Source organism: Lindgomyces ingoldianus (genome assembly GCF_010093535.1).
Source record: "Lindgomyces ingoldianus strain ATCC 200398 unplaced genomic scaffold BDR25scaffold_19, whole genome shotgun sequence".
NCBI lineage: Eukaryota > Fungi > Ascomycota > Dothideomycetes > Pleosporales > Lindgomycetaceae > Lindgomyces > Lindgomyces ingoldianus.
This window is the reverse complement of record NW_022985180.1, coordinates 1,074,626-1,092,562: the sequence shown is the minus strand read 5'-3', so window position 1 is coordinate 1,092,562 and position 17,937 is coordinate 1,074,626. Positions and strand designations below refer to the sequence as shown.

Genomic DNA, 17,937 nt, shown 5'->3' with positions numbered 1-17,937 from the left:
GGTACTACTCGAAGCTTGATCAGGCCTGTTCTTGGTTTAAGAAAGATAGCACAAAGCGGTTGGGTAGACGAAACTGTTGGGGAGCAAGAGTGCTTCGGAGACATTGAGGCGAAAGGTAGCAAGAATATGTCGGCGTTATATGTTCCGTGTTCTATTTCATAGCTGTTAAGGCTAGAGAAAGCTACCTAGACGGTTAGAGGATAAATCGTTGACCAAGCAGGGTGATTTGACGCGAAGGGTGGGAAGATAGGACAGCTTTTCCTCAAAGGAGACAAGTCCAATCAGCAACATCAGGTTAGGCATGCATCAGCCTCGCAAAGACCCTGCACCCGCTCGTACTCCGCTCTTAGATCAGTCTGGGGCTTACAAATGAGCCTATTTTAACGTCTGCGAGGCGGGTGTGTTCACTCGCAATGACTCCGCCGAGCATGTTAGATGCTACTCCTAGAGTGGAGTCAGCGGACCAAAGCGGGGAAGGGCGGAATGAGCCCGCTAGCGAAGGTTGGATTGGAGGGAAGGCGTTGAACACGTAGTCTTTGTTAGCAATTGGCTTAATATGAGATCCCGGCATGTTCACCACTTGCATAATTATGGACAAACGAAGAACACGATACTCCAACCCATCAAATTGTCGCACCATGAACGCTCATAAATTCTACAACGACGTGATCTTCCCACTCAGCCGTAAGTCCCTCGAGCTAGCGGCAACGTCGATTGCAAACGTTCCTTTTGGAAGCACCCATTTCTTTGACGTGGAATCCCAATAACTTAGATCCTTTCTCCGCAATGAGAAGCTCACAGTCTTACCTTCTCCTGCATTGATTGATAGTTTCTGAAATCCACGTAATTGGCGGACGGGGGTTTCTGGTGCTGAATCTGGGAGGCCAACATATAGCTGCGCAACCTCCGCGGCAGTCACCGTGCCGGAGTTTGTAATCGTAGCTGTAACAGTAGCTACGCCTTCGAAGAGAGACGATGCGCCCCCCGGAATCGTGGCACCACTTTCTGGCCCAGATGTAGGGGATCCAGTGATAACGAGGTTTGAATAGTTGAATGTAGTATAAGCTTTGCAAGATCAGTATCCGCTTTCAGGTCAACATAGCGATTTGTACTCACAAAGTCCATATCCGAACTCATACCTTGGGACAATCGATTTCTTGTCCAGCGCACGATAATCAATATACAAGCCTTCACCAAAGTTATCGGATGTGGATTGGATCGTCGTCCCATAATCTCCCGCCTTCTTAGCGATTGAGTAGGGAAGTTTTCCATTGGGGCTCACATCCCCATATAATACATCAGTTAATGCATTGCCAGCTTCCTGGCCTGGAAGTCCCGCCCAGACAATCGCCTTGACGCTATCGAGATCGGCAAACGCCTCCATTAGGATTGGTCCAACACTGTGAATGACGACAATTGTATTCTTGTTGACATTTGCTACCGCTTTCACGAGGTCTTCCCCATTATGCCATGCGTTGAGATTGGTACGATCTCCGTTATGGCCCTCAACGGTAAGATACTCCTCTCCGGAATCAGCGGTGATGAAGACGATTGCAACATCGGCCTTTTGCGCAGCCGAAGCGCCTTGGCTAGCGGTGTCAGAGGCGGAGAGGGTAACTGAGGCCCCATCTTTCTTTGCTCTTGCGCTGATTGCATCAGCAGGAGAGCTCACATACTATCTAATATTAGTGTTGACAGATAACGAAATCACCGAAATACACCGCAATCTTACTCACAGGAAGCGTTGCGGAACCAGAACCCCACCCCATCGTAAGAGTACCTTGATTACATCCCATGTCCTGACATGAATTGATGCCTTTTGGATTCGGGACAGCGTCAGATCCGACCAAGGCGATGCTCTTTAGTTTCTTTAAAGGCAAGATGCCATCGGTGTTCTTTAAAAGCACAATCCCGTCCCGGGCAACAGCACGCGCAATAGTAGAGTGGTTTCCTTGCACGTTTGGACCCCCGTTCTTCGTTTGACGGTCAATGGCAGTTGCTGGATAACCCGAGTCTTGCTTGGTCAAATACCATGATGCCAGAATCCTTGTAACCATGTCATCAAGCCGGCTACTAGAAACCTGTCCACCTGATACAGCAGACTGAAGTTTAGACCCCCAGAATACATTCCCACCGTCCGACGCCGACCCAGGCATGGTCATATCGAGTCCAGTGTTGGCAGAATCGACAGTGGAGTGCTGGGCGTCCCAATCAGTGAGGATGTAGCCCCGGAATCCAAGCTCTTTCTTCAACAGTTCATCCATGACGCGCTTGTTCTCGCATGCCCACTTTCCATCAAATTTGTTGTATGAGCACATGACCGAGGCTACATTAGCGCGAACGGCTTCTGCAAAAGGCCATAAGTAGAGCTCGTGCAGCGTTCGATCGTTAACAACCGAGTTCATTGTCTCGCGATTCTTCTCTTGCTCGTTCAGGATGTAGTGCTTCACACAAGCCTGGGCGCCTCCCTCTTGGATGCCTGCAATAGTCTGCTCAGTTGCTACTCCGGCGAGGTAAGGGTCGTTAGAGAAGCCTTCCCAATTCCGACCACCCTGTGCGAACTGGCCAAGTGGACCAGCTACAGGGCCCAATATGACGTGAATGCCGAGTGCTTTTGTTTCTTCACCGAGGCCCCGGCCTCGTGCTCGGATTAGGTCGCGATCCCAAGTTGCACCCGCCATAATTCCTGCAGGAAAAGCAGTGATGCTAGCAGCAGAGCGTACACCGAGGGGGCCATCCTGAAGGCAAAGCGAGGGGTAGTTGATGGATTTTGCAGAGCCTGTATTGCCCGAACATTTGCCTTTGCCCCACCCAATGCCTGATACGAGACCAATCTTGTCCGACTGGGACAGTTTTGCAAGGGCAGCGGTGGCCTTGGTGTACGCCAGGTCCCAATCTCCGTTAAACCCTTGAGAGGCGCCAAGGGTGACGAGGAGCCCCAACGGGAGGACCAGAGGGCGCATTTTGAAGGTGTGTGTGGAGCAGCCAAAACAAGGAAACAAAAGCGGCTCCCTACATCTTTATTACGCTAAAGCCAAGAACAGCTGGAGAAAGAAGATATACTTCATTTACCAGGCAAGCCAATATGGAAACCTCGGTAGGTCCAAGAGAGCGCACATGATGAGTACGACGGAGGTGTGAGGGCGTGAGTGGTGGGGTTTTTAATCAATGCTCGGTTAATACGCCGTCCCAAGGACAAGGCATGTGGATGATCTTCAACCTATGTTACCCCAGATTCTTAGCAGAACGCTTTGTCTTCCTACTTGCCGACACGGCTATCATGCTCTTAGTCAATATGGTGACACCCTTCGATTGGATGCGAATCCTGCAGGCGACTCCAATGATCCGTAGCCAAACCCGTTGCCCATGACGGGAACTACGACTTCCTTTTCCAGATTTCAACTACCGCCCCCTTGCGATCTCCACGCAGGATTAGGTTCTCGTCAAATCGTGTTTGGTCTGGCGAGCTGTATCACTTCGGGCAGCCGGCGAGGGTATTGTTGGTCAGTAGTGGGTATTTCAAGAACGAAGGCATTAACTAGGGGAATCTGAATGGAAGAATCTCCCACCATGTATCTCTCTCCTCAGGGTTAACATGCCGTTCTCCCATACGCCAGCGCGCGTGATCAAGCTATTCAGGCGCAGTTCGAGTTGCCGGCAAGAGGAAAAGACGAGTCGGGATCCGATAATCGATCGGTCTACTGCACATGGGGTTTCGGGCAATCGTGAGTCGAAGGACCCTTCCATAGCAACTGCAGAAGTTGCGTGAAAGCCAGGGGCTAGTGGCGGAGACCGGTACAGGAATCAGGGCTCGGAAATATATTTAGCGTATGCAAAAAAGACGGAATTCTTGGCGCTCGGCGAGATTTGTACTCCTCCTCTAATTTCCTATAACAACAACGCAATTTAAATCTATAAGAGCACTGTTGTGCCATCTCCCTGGTATGTAAAATTCTGCTACCTCTATTTTTAATTTATATTTCGTAGCCGCTAACATACAAGAGGGTTATTATTCTACTCTTCTAAAGTGATTGTGAGAGCACTGTATGCAAGAAGTATGAAGCGCGGAAGAGGGGTGTAGGATAGCATTGGTAGACGAGTCCTTGGGAAGACTCAGGAGTTCGAGAAAAGATATAGATATAATGGGCACGTGACGGGACGTCATGTGCCCGAGGCCGGACTCCAGGGAGGTTCCGAGGCGTGTCCCGGTTAACCGCGACAGTTTTAGAGGGCTCACTTAAAGATGCGCACAGTCCGGAGCGTTTTTGCACAATTTTACAAATCTACTCTTCACAGCAGCAACTATCTTTAATATAGAATATAGACGTTTAATATTATATAGAGAAGATATTATAGAGCGAGAGGCATTGTTTTATTAAGAAAATATATTTGCGGTGCTGAGATATCAAAGAAAAGGAGTTGGGGAAAACAGAAGTCTTGCAAAGCACCAACAATTCCGTCGATTTTTGCATTCGCTAAATTGTGGCGACACTCTGGCACGTTAGCGCCTCAGCTAGTGTCAGTGCCCGCCTCGAACCGCAACTCTCGAGTTATCCAGCATCAACCATCTCAGGGTTTCGACGACTCTTTCGCGCGTTATTCGAATAACTCGTCATTTAAAAGTCATCCTCGTCATTTCATGGACAGCCTTCCCAGTGCGGCATGGGGTTTATCAAATAAACGTAGCGTTGCCTTTCGTACTTGCTACTAATCACGAGAATTACCCTAGAATACTCACCTTTACTGGGATTCTCTTCTTCTATCTCTCAGCCCAAAAACACCTCCGCACGCCCGGTGAATCTCTCTTGCACATCCCAGAATACTACAACGACACTCCTTTAACTGACCAGCAACTCTAAATGCTCACTCGGTAGAGATGTCCTAGAATTAATCTTACGAGTCCTTCGGTGACGCTCAGCGGGACGGGCTTTCGTAAAGTGAGGCCTCTGCCAAGCCACGCCCTCGTTGCCTGATTTTTGCACTCTGCCACTTTTTTCCTATAAAGCGTCCCCGTCGGTCGAGTATTCTTACCCGCACTCCTCTTTCCGTCCAATTACATCCTAATTTCTCCAATTTCATAGCAAGTCTTCCTACAACCTAACTAGGTTGCTTCACTGCCATCTCCAATCCACGAGCTTCATCGAAGTATTCCACCATGGCGTCCTCCGGAAGCGTCTTCTCTGAGACTCTCCAGTCTATCACGACCACCAAGTTGGAAGAGCTCGCCAAACAGCGGGTCACGTTTGAGGAGCAGTACTCTGCCCTGGTTGAGGTTGCTCGCAGCAAGGATGATCCCCTTGACCGTCTTTCTTTCCTCGTTGACGGGGCCAAAGCCTGCTTGGGAGTCAAGACTACCGCGCTCAAGAACAAGGACGGAAAACGAGGCCGCGTCATATCAGGGGGTACCTCCAACCCCCGGTTAGAGACCGACCTCAAGAACCTCGACCGTTTCCTTGAACAGGCCCGTTACGATCCCTCCGTCTCGCCCAAAGTGCTCGAGGACTGGGAAAAGTCGATCCTCCAGTATCTCGCCGTTCAATCCTCCAAATTCCAGTACGCTGATCTTTACGGCAAGCTCGTCACTGAATGGCTCTCCTCCGAGAAAAATGCACCTGCCGACGGCGACATTGAAATGGTCGAGAGCTTCGAAGAACTTCCCACCGCCAAGAAGATGGAGGCACGAAACGAGTGGGAGAAAGTCGTGTTCGAGCCCGCTGCTATCGATGTTCAGAGACTCGAGCAGTACCTCCAAAGCCTGTTCATTACGAGGAAGAAAGACGTTGCCAAGGCCATCAAATCTCTCCGGGACAAGGTCGACGACTTTGAGAGTACCATGGCAAGTTCAGCTCAGTTCAGCGTTCAAACCTTGCGCTGGGTTATCCAAGGCCTCCAGAGCTCAGATCTTCTCACCAACGAGAAGCGCGAGGTTCTCAAGGATTTTTTGAGCAACGAAGTTATCCTCGGGGAGATTGCCGACGTCCTCAATATGCGCATGGCTTCTCTAGCCCGTTGGACCTGGGGCGATCATGTCCCGCTTGAACAGCGCCGAAAGCTGAATGGATCATACAGCGTCCATATGCACGAGGATCTTTTGCAGGCGATCTTCCTACACTATATTGGCGTGAAATGGTCCGTCTTCTTCAAGTCCACTTTCCTAGCCTTCTATAAAGATAAAAGTGCCTGGAAGCCCAATTCTGCAACCATTCCAAAGGCCGACCGCAAGCGACGCGAGTACTACCTTGGAAATCAGGCAATATATCCGAATCTACAAAACGAGCGTCAGCGCAAGCACGGGGGGACTTACTTCATGCACCAGCTCCTTGACCACGACTCGCAGCTCGTTGTGATGCAACAAGGGGAGGAGGAGGCTGAGTTTGGTGATTTCATTGTCGACTCAGAAGATCTTTCAAGTCCACCACGGAAGCGAGCAAAGCAGACCAGGGCCGTACCGCAGATGCAAATGATGCAAAATGCTATAATGATGCAGCAACAGCAGCAGCAGATGCAGCAGGCGATTTCTACCGGTCATCAGCAACAAGTAGCCCGTCAGCACTATCAGGCCCAACCCCAGGTTCAACCTCAGCAGCGGCGACAATCTATAGCTTTCGCGGCAGAGTCTGATGGCGAGGATAACCAGAGCGGGCCTAAAAAGCCAATTGAGGCGAAACAAAATCTCCTTCATCTCCTTTCTACGGAGATTGTGATTAATACAAAGTTGCATAACGAGCTAACTTGCTTTCACTCCGTGTTCGAGTCCTGGAATCCACTCCTCCCGCATGACAGCATTCTGTCGGTCCTTAAGTTCTTCGGTGTGTCTGAAAAGTGGACAAAGTTCTTCAAGACGTTTCTGCAGGCTCCATTGAAGTTCACCGATGACGAGTCGGCAGCCCCACGCCTCCGACGTCGAGGCACCCCGGGGTCTCACGCTCTCAGCGACGTCTTCGGCGAGGCCCTCCTGTTTTGTCTTGAATTCTCCGTCAACCATAGCACCGATGGCGCCTTACTCTACCGGCTATACGATGACTTCTGGTTCTGGTCTCCCGATTATGAAAAGTGCGCCAAAGCGTGGTCGGCAACACTTCAATTCACGAAAGCCATGGGTGTCCAGCTTAGCGAGTCCAAGACCGGAACGGTACGAGTTAGCGGAGACGGTGCCTACAGGCCTATTGATAACCGTCTTCCAAAGGGTCAAATTAGGTGGGGATTCCTTTACCTCGACCCGTACACTGGCCGATTCGAGATTGATCAGAAAATGGTCGATTCTCATGTGCAGGAACTCCGAAAGCAGCTTCAGGGCAAATCGAAGAGCGTCATTGATTGGATCCAAGCCTGGAATACCTACGCCGCCACTTTCTTCAGCTCAAACTTTGGCAAGGCTGCGAATTGTTTTGGGCGAGACCATGTGGACCGGATGCTTGCTACTCATCGTCACATTCAGGAAGACATCTTCGAGGGGGGAAATGTGGTCAGTTTTCTGAAAAAACAAATTGAGGAACGCTTTGGTGTCAAAGACATCCCCGATGGTTTCCTCTTTTTCCCGGTGGAACTCGGTGGCCTCGATCTGAAGTCTCCTTTCGTTGGTCTTCTCCAAATTCGCGAGGGTGTCCGCGAGGACCCCTACGGACTTATGGACGAGTACGAAGAGGCTGAACGAGATGACTACCAGCAAGCCAAGAAAACCTTCGATAAGGGCGACATCCGAAATCTGCGCTACAACATCGAAGATGCCAAATGGAAGCCCACTGATGATGCCGATGAGTTTTTCTCCTTCGAGGAATACATCCGATACCGCGAGGGGTATCGTTCAGGATACAATGCAGATTTAGCGGGTGTGTATCGCGAACTTCTCAGGCGCCCGACTGAGCAGAGTATCGATGTCAGCGTCCAGGTGAAGCAAGCTATCCATCAGCTGTATGGGCAGAACAACTTGAGGGGGATTACTTTCAGCTGGGATAGTATGGAGGCTTACTGGAAGTGGGTTGCACAGATGTATGGACCGGAGATGGTGGAGAAATTTGGGGGTTTGAATGTAGTAGACCCGGGACTGCTGCCCATTGGTATGGTCAGTATGTTCCGTGAGAAGCGCATCAAGTGGCAAGGTTGAAGGATTGGGAATTTCGCGTGTCTAATTACTCGGGATAGCTTTGACGAAATTTGTATCTAGTGGTGGTAGTATTAATAACCGAGGACGCAATTAGCTCTTTTCCTCTCCGTACAGTTCCCCCAAACCACAGCTGTCGGAATGTCACTGATGTACAGTCACCTTATAGCTTAGCGATAACAGTCTCAATTGACCTTCAAGACGTGAACACAGTTTCAACATTTATGAACAATATAAAGACCATTCTTACTCCAATATGGAATTTCATAATATGATTCGACACAGCGTTACTGACAGGGACCGTTCAACACATTTAAAAACGCGCAAAACGGCGCAATTTTTGGCTCACGCCCATCGAACCAGGCAGCAGCTTGACCGTTCCTCCTTTACATTTGCTCTTTCATGCCAGCAGCAGACCCTCGCGTTTCCCAGGGTGCCACCGACCTACGCACATGGCGTATCTGCCCGATACTACATCATGCATTGTGACTTCATCGGACCTTACCATCCACAGATCGGGTGGCGGAGAATTGGTCGGAGTGGCCAATGCAGCAATCCAGGTGTTGTCCTCCAGACTTTTGTGACCTTCGAGCCGGGGTTTCCGGCAATTCTGATAACGCCAATATGTCGCTCGTGACGTTTAATAAACTCACTTGCGAGGAACCAGTTTTTTAGCTTTGAGGCTGAATAATTATCGTTGATTTTGTCCGAAGGTTTACATCAAAGTGATATTCCAAGCCCTGTTTCGTCTAAAATACCTTCTACCTGGTTCTGCAATGTGCCAGAACAGGGCTTGGTTGAATTTCATGAGTACATGTGTGTGGCGCGGCTGTATAAAGCCTGCCGCCGAATACTTCGATCCAAAGATCCTCTATGGCCAGATAGAGAATTTATTCTCCATTGCCACGATGTGGATCCTGTCTCCATTGGCGGCCCACTGTAGTCTATTTCTGAACATCGTGCGGAACCCCAGTTAACGTTAGGTATCTCTACCGTTTAATCCGCTCAAGATAAAATATCCTATAACTATAGGAAAGCCACTGAAGAAAGAGATGACCAAAATGAGGAGTTTCAAGAACCCAAATATTTATCAGCGCATATTTTCGAGATGGGATGGCTGTTGAGCTCTCAACGATAGGAGAAATCGAAGGATTCTTGGATTGCCCGATTGACGCGATGTATGTATCATGTGGCCTCTCCCGGGCTTTTAGCTAGACAAAACAATTTTGTGGAGCCTTCTTAGCCTTCCGGATCTTCTTCCGAACCAGTGGCTACGGACGAAACTTCGGGAAATTTTGGAAGACTGGCCGCGTTCGCATCCTGTTGGCTCTACTTCGGTTGACTCCGAATTCATCACGTTTGCTTGCAGATCTAAGACCTCATTCTCAAAAGAACTTCAGCTAAGCAGTGCTTTACTTCGATTGACTCTGGATTCATCAGTTTCCTTGCAGATCTAAGACCTCATTCTCAAAGAACTTCAGCTAAGCAGTGAATTGAACCCATAAGGCTAAACAGTTTCTCATCTCGTTACCTGGGGCATATTCAGCAAGGCGGTAAAGTTCATGGGGCCTGCAAAAGGCCAAGACGGGGCAATTGCGATGTCTGCCTCGGGGGACCAGCCACTCTTAGTCACAACTCCAGAACGATTCTTGCCACGTCTAAGCCTAAATATTACCGGGTATTGTACCGGAAACTGGAGACATGAAGAACTGGATCCGAGCGACTTGTGTTGATGGAAGTCATGTCAGGAACTTTGCGCGAGTTCTCATCGTAATAAATTTCACATCTCATATCCCATTGCCCCTGACCTTGCATGCCCTTGTGATTCCTTTTTTTGCTTCCTTGATTATATGTTTTACGTTTGATGCCTCGAAGATTACACCTGGTGAAGGCGACAAAGTACATTAGTCCGGACAAATCGTGATCAAGCAAATGAAAATTATGCACAAAAGAAGCCATGACCTACAAAAGGGACGTTGCGTTGACAGCACCTACCCCAAACAGAGCTTGGTCATGACAAAGTTTGTCCCTTTTATTGTCCCTTCTTGGTAGAATCCGGGAGAGCTTTAGGTGAATGCAAATTCCTGTCCAAACCTTACCCTGGCATGTCCAGTGTTAATAGGCAAAGCATTCAAGTTACCCGAAGGAGTATCATTCAATATCCATACTTATCACACCACGCCATGATGGAAGGATGGAATGGCGTAGAACCCTCGGCCCATGCTCTTAACCGACCTACTATCAGAATTACTTCCTCAGAATCCGGATGATCAGCCCCCATGCACATAATATTATACTTCATCTCTTCCTCTGCCCATTTTAAAGCCGATTTCCGGTTTCCAAGTTTAAGACTGTAGTACGCTGCCGTGTGATAGCTATCCTATGTTAGATCCATCCTATGCAAGTAAGCAGGAGATCATGTGAACATACCAGATCCCAAGATCTCTGGTCCACAACCCCTCGTCCCGCTGGATCACGGCCATTTTCTCCGCCACTTGCAAGCAAGCCTTATACGACGGCGCGGAAGTAAGTACTTGCTCTAAGTCATACAACTTCGCTCGATTTTCCTCGCCGCGCCTATTTCGATCGGTATCCACGCACGCCAGACACTGGCATTCTATCCCCCAAGACTCGAGGTCATCTTGACGTTGGTGCTTCATGTGATTTGTAGCATTAATGTACGAGATCGTAAGCTCTTCGTCTTTCTCGATATCCCGGACAGCGTGGAAAGTGCCCATATCCAAGTTCTCATTGAATCGGTAATACAAGTTTGGGAGGCAAGAGTGGTTGATTCGGCTTGCAAGGAGATACATGTAATACACGTACGTGTTCGCGGACCAGATAGAGATTATATCACGGTGAATCTCAGGAATTTGCTGCCAATCTCGCTTGAGCTCTGTTTCGACTTTACGTTTGAGGGACTCGGGGGTGCGGCAGCAGAGTGTTAGGAACTCGGTTTGCTGCAGGGTCGTGAGGTTTTTGAAAGCACGGAATACTGAACTGCATTGGTTGCGGTTGCTTAGAATTGAGATGATGGGAGATTCGGCAAGTACGCGGATTCCTTGGGGGATTCTTTCCTTGGTGAAAAGGCCGAGGCCTTTGCCTGGTGCTGGTCGGATTTCGATGAGATGGCGAGCGTCTAGGAAGTTATCAAATTATCAGAATAGTTAAGAAATTGGTAGTACCTTGGGACATTACGAGGTGCTACGATCCTTTTATCTCCGGGAAGAAACTGTTATCGGCGAAGGCCTCCGAATCGAAGTGAAGGAGTTCCAGTCAGGTTGGGTGCAACGAGTTCAATCTAGAAATCGAAAAGAGAAGGCAAGGAGTGGGGATCAGACGCAGGATAAGGACCGTTAATATCTTCTATTTACCGATTTAGGGTCAGTGACATCACGCCAGACAACCTACTTTCCCTAAAGAGGCCGAAAAGCACCTTCACTCCAAAATGGGCAACTTCCAATCCACATAGTTAGCCACAGAAACAGTAATAGCGCTCTTGAAGACCTCCGTATCTGCGCTCTCGTTCCTGAACATGTACCGATCCAAGAAAGCCTGTAACTCCGGCATCTGAGCTACCGGAAACTGGCAATGCGGATGAGAGCCCACAAGACTAAACCCAAACGATGAACTCTCTCCCAAAGCCTCATACAGCATTTTGCCCGCCCGTGAACACACCGTCGTGGATTCTGGATTGAGCCAGTCGATGTCATTTTCAATGATAAGCAGCCCACGCGGTGCAACAAGGCCGATTAACTCATGATGATCGAAGGGAAGTCTGTTGAAGTCGAGGCCGATATTGCTCGGAAAGTCTCTCCGAAACCAATTATTACCCACGTAGATAGGCTGGGTCTCGGGGATGCAATGCCCTCTACATGTTCGGTAGAGCCGCCAACATCCCGAACCTCCCTGGCCGGCTTCTTGGGGGATCGTAAGAGCAATGCGGAAGTCGAGGGCGCCAGCGACGAGGGCACCCTTGGCGTTCCGAGAGCATCCTGTTACGCCGAGTCGCTGGACATCGATCTTGGTGACATCTGAACCGAGGAACTCAAGCGCATCGATGACGCGCGACACACCCCAGGCCCAAGCTACAAGAACGCCAGCGTTATGGCTAGGGCCATAGAGATCGTAGAATTTACCTACGCCTCGACCGTTTGATTGCTGTCCAAGCTGATCGTTGTTGAAGATGATGGTGGCGATGCCGGTGTTGTTGAGTGGAATGCTGGCCGCACCGTATGCGATGATAGCTGGGAATGGTCCGTCGCTAGAGTTTGTGGGTAGATTGATCTTCACCATGAAGCTAACTCTCTTTGCCCCCTCCTCGATGTTAATAGTGAGCTTACCGTCTGCAAACGAGGCATTGACAACGGAGGGTTTTGGTGGCTTTGTTCCGAATTCGAACTGCTCCATCAGAGCCACCAGCTCCTCGTGACGACATCCCCAATCGCTTTTCGATGTGACAGGGTCCCCGGATATAAAAGTGAATGGGTTAGGGAATCTAGAATTCGCCGTCGTAGCATTGGGAAGTAGTGAGGGTGAGCATGTTGCTCTCGAAACACGGCTGTACAGCAAGCCAAAAAAGATCCAAAACAAAGATAGATACAACATGGCTCACTTGCAATTAGAGACAAACAAGGGTGATAAGTCGGAAACGATATCGAAGATCAGCGGAGATTGCGCATCTTCGATCCAGAGTCAGCAGGAGTCGAGGATATAAGGCAGCGTGAATATTTAACCATATAGTGATATGGAGAGATGTCGGTGACCGGAGTGTGGTAGAAAATTAATGATGGGAATCCTCCAGTGATATATTTTCCTTGGCAAGTCCCATATGCACACCACTTCATCACCTAGGTAGTTTGCAATGCGGACGGAGTACCACATTAGGGATATCCCAAATCCTGAATAGCGCTCACAAAGGTTGGTATGAAGACAAAAAGTCGACTTGAGAGCTTTAGGATGAACAGTAATGGAAAGGCTTGACATTTCATGTTCTCAATGTTTCGTCTTCACACAATTCCATCAAATCACACTTGAACTAAGATACGGCCTAAGCCCAAGTCTTGCAACTAGTCGTTCGTGTGGCTTTCAATCAGTCTGCATAGGCCCTCCTGGATTCACCCCGGTCTTTCCCACACAGACACCCTCGCAAAACGGCGAGTAAGGAGGACACTTTTCAACCGCGACGCAACGCATGCCAACCGGACAGTCTGGATCATGTCTCGTGTCGCACTTCAAACTCGGTCCCTCAGTGGTTGCCTGCGTTTCCATAGTCGCTGTAGGGGAGGGAATGGGGAAGCACACTCCACGATAATTGCTGGTTGAGCCTGGTCCGCACGTTACCGGTTGCTTCGAGGGAGTTGTTGGCGGTGCAGAAGTGGAAGGAATTAGAAAGCAATAACCACGGTAATTCGTTGTCCAACCTGGAGAGCAAGTCACTTGGCGTTTCTCGATCGGTGTCACTGATGGAGTGAAAGTATGCGTGAACGACCGACACATACCGCGGTAATCTTGATACGAACCCGAAACGCAATCATCTGTAGGAGTTGGAGTAGGCTTGCACAAGCCGCGATAATCGGTGGTCCATCCTGGGGAGCACGTGTGAATAGTTGAGGTCGGCGTCGGTGTCGTGGAACGACAGAATCCGCGGTAGTCGGGCGTCATTCCCTGGGCACAAGGAGTCGTTCGTGTTTCCGGAAGCGCGGTTGCTGGAACTGTAGCTCGACAATACGAATATCCTCGATAATCTGCAGTATATCCAGGAGGGCATGTCAACGTTGATTTAGACGACGTAGCTGTGGTAGTTGGGCGGCAGCCATATCGGTAATCTCGAGTATAGCCCGAAGGACATGTTGCTGTGGTCGTGGTTGAGATAGGAGAACATGTACCGCAGAGCTCGTCCGGTTCCAGCTGGGTACAGAAACGTGCAATAGGCTGACATGCATAGCCCGTCGGACATGCTGGCTCGTAGCTCAGGACTCCACAGATGGACGGTAATGGAGGAGAGGGAGTGATCGTAGTCAGAGGCGGCGCGGCAAGCGACCAGCCAAGCACAGACAAGCCTACAACAAATTGCAGAAACATTGTGACGAGCATGTACTGTAGGAAAAAAAAAACACTGCAGGATTGTGCAATGGTTGCCCAAGAAAGATTCTTGGCTCCTCTTTATATTTCTTAGAATACGAATCGCTCCAGCGAGTACGAGGGACCACAGTCCTACGGTGGGTTGACCTGCGCAGAAATTAAATAGAAGGGGAAGTAGGCATTCAGCGCTAATCCAATCAATAATTAGATTACTGTAGTACAATAGTCGTATAGGCTCGAGCACCTCGCATTCCGTATAAATGGCTGAAACGGATACTGGTGGAGAACTCGGAACGATCCAGGACCAGGGTCGGGAAAATATAAGATCGGCCCGCGGCAGAACGCATGTACATACAGATATGCGAGAAACAGATATTCGGTCGTTATCATGTCATCCGATGATAGAGCTTCCTTGGTGCTTTGAAAGAGGGGCAAGTTTGTTGGTTTCATGCCTGCGTCTGCATGCAACCGCTTAGTTGGGTTATCTGATGATTCTTCTACCAGATCACTTCGATCTCCGCTTGAAACTCCAGTGGTTCCTCGGATCTTGGAGTAAATTATTCCAGATCTGCATATTGGGAGTCCAAGGTCCATCTTTCATCATGATAACTTCCTGCGCAAGCTTGGCGTACTTGACAGCTTGCTTCGAATTGCCAACAGCATTGTAGGCCAGCGCAGCAAATCCGTAGGGAATATCAAGGAATCCTTCCAAGCCTTCTTTTCGATAGAGCTGGAGCATTTTCTCGGCCAATTCCGGACTCCCACTTGAGGTCACGGACCAATCGTTCAGGGCACTCTCCATGTCTCTCATCTGTTGAAGATTGGAGTCGGACTTGCCCTTTGCGAGACAGCGAGGACACGAGCAGGTGAAGTGAAATCCTTCCCACAGGTGGCGTTGGCGTAGTTCAGTCGGTTCAATGGGTGAGGTATCTATAACTTGTTAGACTTGATGAATTCAAGGGACGGCGCTTTTCGCACAAGAGATGGTGATTTCTTCACCAGGAGCAATTGGTCGGGTCGCATGTACGATATGAGTCAGACGCGAAGGGTCGAGAAAATATTGAGCACTATTTCGTCAGTTTACACACATCATGAACTCAAAGACAAAGTGGGCTTACTTTGGCGCACAGGCATGATTCAGCCGTGACGTCTCAGGGAAAACGGCGAGATGGTTCTGTCCGCCAATGTGTAACTGAAAAGTATTCGCTTTTACGATGTCTTGAATACGAATCCTGGGGTCACCATATATAGTGGCAAGCTGTAGACAGTTGTCGCGGGTAGCGTCTGGAAGCTGGGAGACCGCAATTCGGAAGTACTTCTCACGCTCAAGAGTCGATAGCTCCTGTTCATGGTGGGCGAGCAGCGCAGGTGTATACGTTGTCACACGATCTCTAAACTTTAGCTGTTTCTTTGCTAGCATTCCTATGCCTTTTCCGGGCAGCTCTTGCGTATACCAAGCTCCAGAATTGGTGTTGACATCTTGCATTGATGCGGGATCTTGGAACGGTGGCAATGCCGCGAACTCTTCTGCGATTTTTGGGGTAGTGAAGATAGATATGCCTCTTCCATCGCCGAATGACGCATTTGTATAGACACATAGCTTACTTTCTAAAGAATCTAAGAATTGAGTGCAGACGGGTGGATAGGACCAGGGACCGAAGTTCTTCGGTAGTGACAAGGAATGTACTACGGGAGGATTGTCGGTACTAGTTACGAGCTCGGCGAGTCCATCTTGAGAGCACTGCAGAACTACTGAATGGAAAGGCGCTTCATGCCAGCATTGTTGTATGATGATTCCAGTGGACAAAGCTGGGTTGGCGAATAAGACGTTGCTGAAAACGAGGAGAGAAAAAAGGAACAGAAGTGGCCCCATTGTAATATTGGACGGTGAGAAACAATGGTTGCTTGGCTCTCTTGAGAACGTGATTGATGGGATGGCCACTGAAGGAGGGAAGACACCAAACTCCCCCAGGGAGCTGGGTGGTGATGAAACAAGACATTTGAGATGGTGGATGCTATTTTTGGCTCATCATGAGATGCTTAGTCATGTACGTACAGAATGCGACTAACCCGACAGGACAAGACATTTCACCAAGGGACTGTTGAAACAAATAAATTGGGTATATTTATCTTATCGAACAATATAAACAGAGATCCATGGCCCGTAATGCTGCACAAACCTGCTGATAACAAGGCCCATATTCTCATCCAACGCCACAGCTAAACTAGCGAAAGGCTGGCAAGATAGCTCAGTTTGATTACGTAAAAGAACAGATGGGTTCCGAGCTATAGAAAGTGTGATATAGCGAGCTCTGAGGTGGTTGTTGGCAGCTGCTTTTAGAAGAACCATCCTGGTCTGCCCCAAGGCAGAGTAGGTTAATCGTCACTACTGTTTATCTCTCCATGCTCCCTTTTCTTCTTCTTTTTCTTTTCCTTTCCCTCCCCACCTTCACGTTTCCTCTTCTTGGGTTTCGCCCCATCCTCGGCAGGGGGCACGAATTCCTTGATCCGGTCCTTCCTCCTCTCCTCTTGCTTCGCCTTCATCTTGGCCTCACGCCCCTCCCTCGTCTTTCGCTCTCGCGCTTGTTTTCCCAGGAAATATTCTCCACTCTCAATCTGCAGGTCAACTTTGCTCTTCTCCTGGGGCGGTGGGAATGGCGTGTAGACCTTCTTCGTCTTGTCGGTGACCTTGTACGGAACTCGTCTCTTGCTCAAGCTCCGCTTCTTGAAATGCGGGAGAAAGCGATCCCAGTTCTCGTTGACCAATTCTGGGTCTTTGGCTAGCTCTTTCTTGATCATAAGCTCTTTGATAGCGTAGATAGGGTGGATATTGGCCATAGTGTCTTCCACGACCCTCCGAACGGTCTTGAGGCCCTTGTATGATCCCATTGCTGCCACTGTGTTGCCCTGAACCAGGATATAGCACTCGGTGAGCAGTTCTAGCGCTTTCAATGTGGAACCGTTGGGACCTAGTATCCGCTGCCGGCGCTTAACGAAGCGCTCCTTATTTCGCACAAGATTTCGGATTTTGATGACATCGCATGCGACGTCGTCTTCCAATATCCTTACCGCCTGGGGAGCGGGCACACTCCTTGCGAGTAGTTTTATCAGATCGCGCGCATTCAATATGGCTGCTGGGTCATAAGTTTTCCGTGTCGTCTTAACTGTCATGGAACCTTCAACCAAATCTAGGGTGCATGCAATGCCAATTTTCTCTAGCGATTTTGTGATGAAAGGCCAGGCGCCTCGGAGGTACTGTTCGCGATATTTGGGGAAGAGGGTTGCGAAGGATGATTCTTCAAGGAAGGTTCCGCCCACATTGTCTTCTGGGGTGAACTTGTCGATCTATGAAGTAGCTTAGTATGTGGCATAATATTGTCAGAGTGGCTGTGTACACACCTTCCACTTGTCAATATCTTCGGTATCCCACGGCTTCTCCTTCTTGTGTGTGGACGGCATAACTGGGGTAGCGGTGTTGTGTAGATTAATTGGATTGGGAAAATGTATGAGACGTCCAAAGGCCTCACGGTTGGTGGCAGGACTTTTCGTCCATCACCGCCCGGCAGAAAAATACTTAGCGTCTATCTGATGCCAAGGCCGCAGTGGGCATGTCGGGACCAACAGCCTCCCCTTTAAGGAATTGTTCACGTCAACTCAATGCTCTATTCAGGACAGACTTAATGCCGGGCACCGTGGCCTCCTCGCACTGGAACTACGTCGTCGGAATGGAGTGCTCATTTCCAACTTTGTCC

General features: G+C 49.3%; 7 protein-coding genes across 7 annotated transcripts; 1 reads left to right on the top strand and 6 right to left on the bottom strand.

Moving 5' to 3' along the window:
- Window positions 1–655: 655 nt before the first annotated feature.
- On the bottom strand, window positions 656–2,963 carry BDR25DRAFT_334795 (glycoside hydrolase family 3 protein; the record flags this gene model as incomplete). Its single annotated transcript, XM_033692962.1, has 3 exons — window positions 656–1,065; window positions 1,117–1,675; window positions 1,737–2,963. The coding sequence occupies 3 exons, from the start codon at window positions 2,961–2,963 to the stop codon at window positions 656–658; spliced, it is 2,196 nt and encodes a 731-aa protein (XP_033546759.1).
- Window positions 2,964–5,050: 2,087 nt separating this feature from the next.
- Window positions 5,051–8,186, top strand: BDR25DRAFT_304295 (uncharacterized protein). The gene has a single exon (XM_033690178.1). The coding sequence runs from the start codon at window positions 5,156–5,158 to the stop codon at window positions 8,102–8,104; it is 2,949 nt and encodes a 982-aa protein (XP_033546758.1). The 5' UTR covers window positions 5,051–5,155; the 3' UTR covers window positions 8,105–8,186.
- Window positions 8,187–10,171: 1,985 nt separating this feature from the next.
- On the bottom strand, window positions 10,172–11,296 carry BDR25DRAFT_370563 (SET domain-containing protein; the record flags this gene model as incomplete). The annotated part of the gene is made up of 3 exons (XM_033697151.1): window positions 10,172–10,476; window positions 10,532–11,240; window positions 11,287–11,296. The coding sequence occupies 3 exons, from the start codon at window positions 11,294–11,296 to the stop codon at window positions 10,257–10,259; spliced, it is 939 nt and encodes a 312-aa protein (XP_033546757.1). The 3' UTR covers window positions 10,172–10,256.
- Window positions 11,297–11,539: 243 nt separating this feature from the next.
- Window positions 11,540–12,511, bottom strand: BDR25DRAFT_315128 (uncharacterized protein; the record flags this gene model as incomplete). The annotated part of the gene is made up of 2 exons (XM_033691499.1): window positions 11,540–12,189; window positions 12,241–12,511. The coding sequence occupies 2 exons, from the start codon at window positions 12,509–12,511 to the stop codon at window positions 11,540–11,542; spliced, it is 921 nt and encodes a 306-aa protein (XP_033546756.1).
- A 438-nt stretch (window positions 12,512–12,949) lies between these two features.
- BDR25DRAFT_40685 (uncharacterized protein) lies at window positions 12,950–14,321 on the bottom strand. Its single transcript, XM_033698530.1, has one exon. It carries the CDS (start codon window positions 14,195–14,197, stop codon window positions 13,190–13,192), a length of 1,008 nt encoding a protein of 335 aa, XP_033546755.1. The 5' UTR covers window positions 14,198–14,321; the 3' UTR covers window positions 12,950–13,189.
- A 369-nt stretch (window positions 14,322–14,690) lies between these two features.
- On the bottom strand, window positions 14,691–14,996 carry BDR25DRAFT_227634 (uncharacterized protein; the record flags this gene model as incomplete). Its single annotated transcript, XM_033685253.1, has 1 exon — window positions 14,691–14,996. The coding sequence occupies one exon, from the start codon at window positions 14,994–14,996 to the stop codon at window positions 14,691–14,693; it is 306 nt and encodes a 101-aa protein (XP_033546754.1).
- A 303-nt stretch (window positions 14,997–15,299) lies between these two features.
- On the bottom strand, window positions 15,300–17,644 carry BDR25DRAFT_326025 (uncharacterized protein; the record flags this gene model as incomplete). Its single annotated transcript, XM_033692250.1, has 3 exons — window positions 15,300–15,802; window positions 16,576–17,530; window positions 17,585–17,644. The coding sequence occupies 3 exons, from the start codon at window positions 17,642–17,644 to the stop codon at window positions 15,300–15,302; spliced, it is 1,518 nt and encodes a 505-aa protein (XP_033546753.1).
- Window positions 17,645–17,937: the final 293 nt, after the last annotated feature.